The sequence below is a fragment of the Labeo rohita genome, chromosome 11 (genome assembly GCF_022985175.1).
Source record: "Labeo rohita strain BAU-BD-2019 chromosome 11, IGBB_LRoh.1.0, whole genome shotgun sequence".
In the NCBI taxonomy this organism is placed as follows: domain Eukaryota; kingdom Metazoa; phylum Chordata; class Actinopteri; order Cypriniformes; family Cyprinidae; genus Labeo; species Labeo rohita.
Window position 1 is genome coordinate 26,326,072 of NC_066879.1, and position 9,517 is coordinate 26,335,588.

The window sequence follows — 9,517 nt, forward strand, 5'->3', positions numbered from 1 at the left end:
GTAAACGTTTTTCCGGTGACAGCAGCGGCCGTACTGAACAAGAGTAAGTTCGGGAATCAAAGTCTATTTTTACAAAATAGATACTATGATAGTATGATATATACCGGTGTTTTACTCTAAAAATAGCAAACATTTATTCAAAAACTTTGTGTCAGGGTCTGGTCATCACAAATACTATGTTTATTTAATTATGAATGTTAGCACTTATAATACAGTACAGTTTTAAGTTTTTCCGTACTGTCTATTTGGTGCTGGCTGTGCATTATGACTCTTCACATCATTTTTTTTCGCGATTAATATTGTTGTTATTATTATTATGAAAGTAATATTGTATTTTCTACGTGCTCTCCTTTGCATTATTAACTGTAGGGTGTAAATGTACGTTGCATAATGTGCCCAGGGATATACATAATAAAATAATATAATACTAAATAAGACATGACTCCGATTAATGGCTTTATTCCTTTTGGATCTGGATTACGTTGTTGTATTGAGTTTATGCATCATCCGGACTCAGAATTGTTTCATTTATTCTTGGGGAAATGTGCATTTGGATATAAACGCTGTCATAATTTACCATGATGTAGTGATTCGAGGGAAATGACTGAGTAAATTGAGAAAATACGCTTAAATATACCGGAGATGGAGAACAGAAACTATAGCTGGCGCTATGTTGCGCATATATTATATTGACGAGTACCGGTCTGAGTGCCCATATAAATTACAAACAAGTAAAATGTTGTTTCTTTGTTGATTATATAACAACTTGGAAAGCAGACAAAAAAGAAAAGGTAAAAGGCATTATTTGATACAAGAGCATATTAATATAATAGGCACAGACCTGTAGCGGAACTGACTTTACCCTGCGCTGACGTCACTTCCGATTTTTGTGAAAAAGGCTAATCAGTCTGTCTATTTAATGTGTGTGTTTGCTCTCCTGCCTTGTCAGACCTTAACGTTACCTCCCTGTGTTTCCTGTGTTCCTTGTGGATTATTAAAGATTGTTCGTTTCACTACGTCGTTGTTCGTCTGTTCCTGCCTGAAGCGTGACAGAAGGTCTGACCGATACAGTTGTTGTTTTTTTTTTGCGTGTTTCCCCCCGTTTTGTTTCTCGTTCGTTTTTTCCAGTCTTTTGGTTCCGTTGTGTTTTCCCCATGGATCCCCTACTCCGTCCGGAATTCATCCTCCTGAAGCAGGGGGGTCTGCCGCTCGAGGGTTATACTACCATGTTCCAACTAGTAGCTGACGCCACCAGCTACCCGGACGACGCGCTCTGTGCGTTTTATGACACGAGTCTAAACGCATCTTGCAGAGCGCCGTCGTCCGAGGACGGCCCTCGAGCGGATTTCGCCGCGTTTGTGGAGTGGACACTGGCTAGAAACCGATCCACTCCTGACCCAGAGCCCAGCCAACCACCACCCCGACACGCGGAGCACGCGCACGAGCCCACTGTAGGCGGAAAGCCCGAGCCCAGAGCGACAGAGCTGCCGATTATGGAACGCCATGGAGCCTGAGCTGCACAAGCCGTCTGATCAGGTGCGAGAGCCGGCTATTGTGACCGCGACGGTGAGGAGTTCAGTGGAGCGTGAATATGCTGAGGACAGCATTACCCACGGCACCACCGCTGAGGGTGAGCTAAATTTGGATCTGGGACAAAATGTGACGAACTATGAACAAGATTTGAAAATTTCTGAGGACGTTGTCATTAAACCCCCTGCACATCATGAACTGTCTGTGTTAATTTCCCACCCACCCTCCCTCAGTTAACACCTTCCAACAGCCATCCTATTTCAACCCTGTCACCGCTGTCACCTGTCAATCCCTCTGCTCACCCTCAGCTCACCATCTGTGCGGTGGGTTCGCCGCGGGTCTGCCAGTCTCCATTGGTGTCATGGCTGGAGGATCCCTCATCTTCGCCTCCAGCCTCAGAGTCCTGGACTCTGCCTCGGCCCTCCGACCCTGCGGCTCCACCCCGGCTCTCAGCTCCCTCGTCTCCACCGTCGCCCGTCAGTCCACCAGCTCCACCGGGCTCCATCGTCCCTCCGGCTCCGCCCCGGTCAGTCGTCGCCCCACCTTCGCCTCAGTCCTCTGTTGCTCCAGCTCCGCCGCGGACCTCCGGATCTCCACCTCTGCCTTGGCCGCCAGAGCCTTGGGCTCTGCCTGGGCCCTCCGGATCCTCTGTGTCGCCCAGGATCATCGGCTCTCCGTCTCCGCCTTGGGCTCTACCACCACCTGCTCCGCCTCAGTCGGTCGGCCCCCGGGAGTTGTCAGCCTGCCCTCCACCATGGCTCCTCCCTCCGTCGGCTTCACCATGGGTCATCATGGCTGCGGTCTGGGTCAGGCTTGGTTCCTCCTGCTTTAGATCCCTCCTGTCTCCTCCTTGGCTCCTCTCTCCGTCATCACCTCCATGGACTATTCCGTCACCACCCTGGACTCCATCTTTTGCCCTCCCCTCGGAAGTCCGTCCTCCACCGAAGCTCCTTCCTAAGACTTTGTACATCTTGTTTTCCCTGTTTGTCGGCACGAGGACGTGCCTTCCGGGAGGGGAAGTTAATGTCACACCCCTGGACTTTTTAGTTGGTTTCTCCCATCATTTCCCCCTGCAGCTCTGTGTTTTGGTTTCTCCCTCATTGTCTGCACCTGTGTGTGTGGTTGGTACTTCCATGCATTTCTTAATGCGTGAGGTCGAGCTAGTGCAAGATGAGCATTTGTGGTTAAAAAATATATATATATCCGAAAATGACTGGTTGTGTCACTAGATAAGACCCCTATTCCTAGGCTGGGATCATGTAGGGCTCTTTTTGAGGCTGCAATTTTGACCTTCAACCCACTGATGCCCATTGAAGTCCACTATATGGAGAAAAATCCTGGAATGTTTTCATCAAAAACCTTAATTTCTTTTTGACTGAAGAAAGACATGAACACAAGACATGTCTTGGATGACATTGGGGTGAATAAATTATCAGGAAATTTTAATTTGGGAAACAAACTAATCTTTAAAGGGGTCAACGGATGCCCATTTTCCACAAGTTGATGATGATTCTTTAGGGTCTTAATGAAAAGTCTATAATATACTTTGGTTAAAATTTCTCGATGGTAGTGTAAATAACACCTTTTTTACCTTGCCAAAATCAGCTCTGCAAAAATCATCCTGTTCTGGTTGAGGTTGCTTTAAATGTTAATGAGCTCTGCTCGCCCCGCCCCTCTCTTCTCTTTGTGGAGTGACGAGTCTGTTTACTTTAGCCACATTTAGCAGCTTAAAGCCGCTAAACTTGCTAACTAGCACATTATTAGAAAAGGCGATCGCAAGATTCATAAAATTCTTATACTTAAAGTGAAGCTGGATTAATGATTCACTTCTAGGCTGTAGAGTGAAGCTCCATCAAACGTAATCCATTCATCAGCAACACAGATGTTCGATAACCACTATGTTCATTATTACATCCAGCAACACAACACCTCAATCTCTCAATCTGTGATATTCTTATCTAACTTACATCCCTGCTCTGGCATCAAAACAATGGAGGTCGGACATGAGGTAAGACACTTATGTCAATCAACTATCGTGGGAGCGGCCTCTGTCAGTGTGACGGCATCTGAGAGTGGCTCAATTTGAAAAAGGGGATATTATTTGTACAGATTAATTAAAAACCACTGCATGGATTTTTGTCATTATAGGGTAGATGTGTACATACACAAGTTTGTTCAAACAACAAAGTTTCTATCTGTGTTTTTATGTGAATTATGACTGTTTGGAAACCACAGCACATTTACATTTCAGAAGGAGAAACTGTCACAGTTTGGTAAACTATTATAGTGGTGAGTGGAAACCACAAGTACAATTTTTTGCATTCCAATTTGCACCAACAGTAAAAGAAAAAAAAATCATGATGCCTTGCCAAAAGCTGAAAAAAATCAAGTAAATATATATATATATAATGAAAATCTAAAAAAAAAAAAAAAAAAAAAAAAAAAAAAAAAAAACAATAACTTTGGAAACGCAACATCAACGTTTGGGAAAAGGGTCCACTAATGTGAAATGTAAAAGTCTTTTCAAGTATTACAACAGACTTTCATTTACACATAAGTCCAAAATCACCATTCTAAAAAAACCTATAGGAAATTTCCAAAGCTGCACAATGCTAATTGCATTCCTGCTTTTTGGACTACAGATTAAACTGTTCTTCTCTCTTCTCCCTAAAATTTGCTTTAATTTAACATATCAAGTAAAAAAAAATCATTAGAGATGTGCGGTGTGTAACTGGACCAAAGGGAAGAATAGCAGGCCTACTGTTTATGAAGTACAACTCAAATTCACTTCCCACACTTAAATCAATAAATGAGCGATTCTCGTGTGGCTCTATTTTTTTGTTTGGTGATTTCACTTGAATAACTTGACTTGAACTTCTGCGGTAGCTTCATGTAATCTAATCATACACTGTTAATCTTACCAGACTGTTACTAAAAATACCTGCCAGTACTATTCAGCAGAAAGGTAAACTCAAAGATAATCAGTTTACGCTCATGAATTTAACCAAGATTTGTCATTTTAATTCTCTTATATGAAGGTCACCAGTGAGTCGATTAGAATTACAAAATATTTCTTGCCACAAATTGCAGTTATTCTGATTGAAATGTTTTCTTCTGTTTTGATTATTGATATGCTTGTCCATTATATATTGAAGGTGGTAATAAAACATCTAAAACATCTATCACAGAACACTAATCGAATGATCAAATTATTTTTTCATTGATCCCATTCTGTTTTGAATGCAAGATGATGTAATAAAATACAACCAGAATAATTGTAATGATATTTGCATGTTGTTTATTAAAATGAGCTTTTAAGTTGTGTACATTGTTTATAAATGATTCATTATACAGCAGTTGTACTAACAGCAGTCACATAATAATTTTTTTTTTTTTTTTTTTTTTTTTTTTTTTTAAACACATTTTACACTTTCAAAATACATTTCAAGGAAAAAACAAAGCATGTTAAGTAATTATATTCATAACATAGTTTTGATTCTTGAGCTTAAGCATTTGCAGTGTTGTGTTCCACTCTTTTCACATTAGTGACTGCGTTTGGGCCAGTTACAGCACTTACAGCTGTCATCAAACACGGTACCTGCAGCACAGCTGTTTTCATAAGTATTGCCTCCTGCACAGTTGTAGTATTTGCTGGGGTCATCAGGGTTAGCATAGAGTCCATCGGGTTTTCCATTACAGAATCCTGATCCTGGAGCATGAGTGGTGGTGGTGGTTGTTGTGGTGGTAGTTGTGGTTGTTTGTCCGGGTTTGAGGGTGGTGGTTGGAGGCAATTCTGAAAAAATACAGATATGTTAGCATTAGCTAGGTAGCTTTTTGGCTTTTGTTTGCTTATAATATTTAGGCAGTGGCTAAATGCAAATAGAGATAGATGCTATTTACACTAAGTTTACACAATATATTCTTTTTACATTATGTAAACATAGCAGTATTTTCTTTGCAATAATTAGTAGTTATGCTATTTATACTACTTGTGGCAGATATTTGCACCTCAGTATTGTAGTACATTATAAAACAGTATGCAATAATAATGTATTGAGTGTAAATCATCATTTTTATTAAAATTATTAAATGGGACAACAAAGCCCTCCCTACACCTACCCCTAATCCTACCTGTTAAACACCCATGAGGCACTTTATTTTCCACTTTTTAGTATTTCCTTTATTTTTATTTAAAATAAATGCCTTTCCGGTGTGATATGTGATGGGAAAGGGAGAAGAGTGAGTTTGGCCTACTTGTCTGCCGTTTTGAACAGCACCATCTAGTGATTAGCAAAGACTCACCGATATCCAGAAGATTGCGCAGATGGCCCATGAGAGGATAGTTCCCCTGATTACAGAACTGTCCTGCAAAGTCATCCAGATCAAGCGCCCAAACAAAGGCTCCACCAAAGTTGTGGTCTTTCAGATAACGGACCTATGAATTGAAAGAAAAGGAATGATTTTCTAGTCACTTTCTGACAAATGTTAACAATGAAACACAACTACAGTGAAGTCTCATAAGTACCTTAGTTTCGTAGCTCTCCTTGGTGTCAAATCCAACCCACTCATTGTTCTTTGTGGCATAAGGCACCTTCTGATCCTCAATCCACTGGAGGGTTGTTCCCGCTAGGAATCCACAGATCTATACAGATATTGGGTATTAGATATTGCGAATATTCAAAAATGTTCACTTTTAAAGAATAAATTCAAATTTTGTGGACAGAATGACTTTTTTTAAAGTTCCCACCTCATAGTAAGACCAGAATCCAGCCTCGCGAGTGTAGGTTCCAGCTGCAGCAGGTCCACTAGCTGGGGCTCCAACGCCAGTTTCTGCAGATGACAGACGGAAAGTGCGACCGTATGTGGCAAAACCCATTCTGAGTTTCTCGAGAGGGGCACCGTTGTCCCTCCAATAGCGCATAGCGGAATCCTGAATGAGAGTTGTGATTTTAAAATGGATTCATTTGGGAGGTTTGAAAATCTCATGTTACAGTAAATCAATTCTTACGACATTGAAGTGGATCAATTCTCCCTCATCCTTTGAGCCTTGGTACAGGGGGCTGTTGTGTCCTGTGAAGCTCTCCCAAGTTCCATGGAAGTCATAAGTCATCACATTGATGAAGTCCAAGGACCTGGAAAAAATCATTACATCAATCACAAGGGGTCTGAACCTCAGTCTCATGCTACCGCTTATTTTCACCTCAGTGCTTTGCCAATTTGTAAATGTTATGATTCAGTGTCATCACACTTACTTGGCAATCTCAGCAATCTCGTATCCTCCATCAATTGTCCCTTTGCCAGCTGCTACAGCAGCGCTCAGCAGCAGTCTGGGTCTGCCAGTAGCTATGCCCTCAGCCTCATAGGCCTCAATAAGTTCCTGCAAAGAAAAACATAGACAAATACATGAAAAGAAGTGAACTGACTTGACCTAAATAACCAAACTACTGTCTTGAGCTGAGCTGCCCATCAGTGAACTGAATCAACACCTAACTGAAGCTGAATAATCTATAAACTATTGTATAAAGCACTATATAAATAAAGGTTACTTGACTTGACATAAAAAGAGATTAAATAAGAAAAGTGCACTACTATACTTGTTTAAAAAGACACTGTATTACCCACCTTGCACAGCAGTGTGAATCTTTGTTTGTCTTCAGGTGGACTTCCTCTTGATCCAGGGTATTCCCAGTCCAAGTCCAAACCATCAAATCCGTAAGTTCTCAGGAAATTGATGGAAGACTGGATAAACTTCTGACGGTTTGCAGCAGTGGACACCATGATGGAGAACCTGAGACAGATTTAATGAACCGTCTTAGACGTTTTTGCATTTCATTTGACAACACAAAACTAAACTTGATCATTTTTTCAGAATACTTACTGTGATGAACCAAAGTTCCATCCACCAACAGCCAGCAGAGTTTTCAGATGGGGGTTTCTGTGAGGATAATGGATATATTTTAGAATTTTTTGATATACAGTGATTTAAGGTTGGCAATTATAACTGCATTTTAACTCTTTTTTTGTTATTCACTGAGCAAATTACTTCATAGTTTCACAAAAAATCATAAATGATTTGAGAAATTGAACATCTGAAGTGATAAACATTATATTGTAACTAATACATACGTGTTCTTGAGTTCATTGAAGGCCTTGTAGAGAACTTCATCGTTCCACTCGTAGGTGACCAGCTCGTTGGCATAGTTGATCATCGCAAAAGCGTAGAGAAGGTGAGTACAAAGGAAAGGGTCGACATTTGCAGGCATATACTTTCCAATTCCAGGTCTGTACTGAGACCAGTTGGTGAAGTAGCAGCCCATGTCCATGGAGACGGCTGGATATGGATACACAAAGAAGCTCTTAGACAAGACATTTTGAGTTGATAGTCATCTTTCTGATTTGAACATATCAGTTATTAGTAGTTCGTTAAAATGAATTTGATGTAAAAGTAACTAAATCACTCACCAACATGGCAGAGCACCAAGCCCAGTCCTGGAAGATGCAATGATATCATGTAAATGACAAATATAAAAGAATGAAAAAAACACGCTAGTATTCAAGTATTATTTCAGGATATTACCTGCAATAAGTGTAAGCTTTCCCATTTCCAGTTGTTTCCCAAATGCTCTGTAAGTAACAAAGAAGAGTTTTGTTAATTATATTTAACATAAAAGTAGAAATAAAGATATTTAGCTGAAGTATATTCGCTGGACATACCTAGGAGCCTTTTCTCAATCAAGAAAAATGTGAAGAGAAACTTCAGGACCTTTCGCTTTTTATATTAAATTGGGTGTTGTCTAAGCCATATTGGATGATTTATTGTAACGGATGATGTAAGATATGGTATCTCTCATAAACTATGTACTAAATTGACAATAACGTGTGAGTTAAATACCTTTGGCCTTTTCAGCACAATTTACGTGAAGCTAAAATCATAGATAAGATGAAAAAATTTGAGCCTGCTGCAATAAAATCTGAGCAACGTGCCAATGATTGTTACACTGATATGAAATTTGCAGGGGATCTGTTCACTTCTACATATTGAAGAATATTTATCTAATGCCAGATATGCATTTAGTTTTGTAAAAAATAATTATGAAAGAATTATCATGTAATATGTACCAAAGTAAAATGACAGTGTGTGATAAACGTAAAGAAAAAGATAACTACACTATAACTGCTCCTCTGAGATTCACCTTTTATTAAAAGATAAAGATATAAAAGATCTGCATCTATATATTACTTCTTTTAAGGTATTGCTAAACATAATTATTTCTATTAATAGTAATTGTTATCCTAACTAACTAAATCTTACTTAAGATCCAATAGCATGAAATGTTTTTGTGCAGATTTCAGCACACCAAAACTGTATGGGGTTCAAATTATTTAAGAGGTTGCATGAGTGATTCATCTTTAAGATAATCATCTTATATAAGATCATTGTGCTATCAGAACCACATAATAAAGAGCTTTAAGCTTATCGCAGAATCAGCAAAATCCCCCCAATGTTTTAGAAACCAAAATTAAACAGAGATTTAGACTGCACTTACCAATGAACTTTTGCAGTGTCCCATTTTACAGGAATGCATTAAACTGTGTACAATCTTATCATCAAATCTTATCGAAACATAAAAAATGAATAAAAATATACAAGTTTTGAAGACTTTGAAAGAGAACATCAGTGTTGTATTGCTCATATCTTATAACTGGTACATTGTGACGTAATAACATACGTGAGAAAAATAAGAAAGAACATTACACAAGACAAAAAATATGTCACATCAAATTGATCAGAAGTGACACTAAGGACATTTACAGAGTTTTTAAAAAATTCTAATTAAATGTTCTTTTGAGCTTTCTTTTCATTAAAGGATCCACAAAAGACTGGAGTATATATATATATATATAGGATGCTTTAAATTGATCAAAAGTGATGATAAATACATTTATAATGTTACAAAAGATTTCTATTTCAGATAAATGCTGTTAT

The 9,517-nt window shown here is 39.2% G+C and overlaps 1 protein-coding gene across 8 annotated transcripts in view; it reads right to left on the reverse strand.

The window, feature by feature from the left end:
• LOC127173071 (acidic mammalian chitinase) overlaps window positions 1-9,517 on the reverse strand; it is a 171,745-nt gene that overhangs the window by 10,323 nt on the left and 151,905 nt on the right. The window contains exons 1-12 of one of the 8 annotated variants that reach the window (XM_051122708.1): window positions 8,245-8,272; window positions 8,108-8,154; window positions 7,993-8,019; window positions 7,657-7,861; window positions 7,409-7,465; window positions 7,153-7,318; window positions 6,783-6,907; window positions 6,539-6,662; window positions 6,278-6,460; window positions 6,056-6,172; window positions 5,833-5,965; window positions 4,872-5,323 (exon numbers count right to left, since the gene is read on the reverse strand). The exons of 2 other annotated variants lie outside the window; for them this stretch is intronic. In XM_051122708.1, coding sequence (XP_050978665.1) covers window positions 5,073-5,323; window positions 5,833-5,965; window positions 6,056-6,172; window positions 6,278-6,460; window positions 6,539-6,662; window positions 6,783-6,907; window positions 7,153-7,318; window positions 7,409-7,465; window positions 7,657-7,861; window positions 7,993-8,019; window positions 8,108-8,132 — 1,413 coding nt within the window. In that variant the 5' untranslated portion in view covers window positions 8,133-8,154; window positions 8,245-8,272 and the 3' untranslated portion in view covers window positions 4,872-5,072. Of the gene's footprint in view, window positions 1-4,871; window positions 5,324-5,832; window positions 5,966-6,055; window positions 6,173-6,277; window positions 6,461-6,538; window positions 6,663-6,782; window positions 6,908-7,152; window positions 7,319-7,408; window positions 7,466-7,656; window positions 7,862-7,992; window positions 8,020-8,107; window positions 8,155-8,244; window positions 8,275-9,517 lie in introns of those variants that run through there. 5 more of the 8 variants (XM_051122706.1, XM_051122707.1, XM_051122704.1 and 2 more) reach the window with 5 other exon arrangements.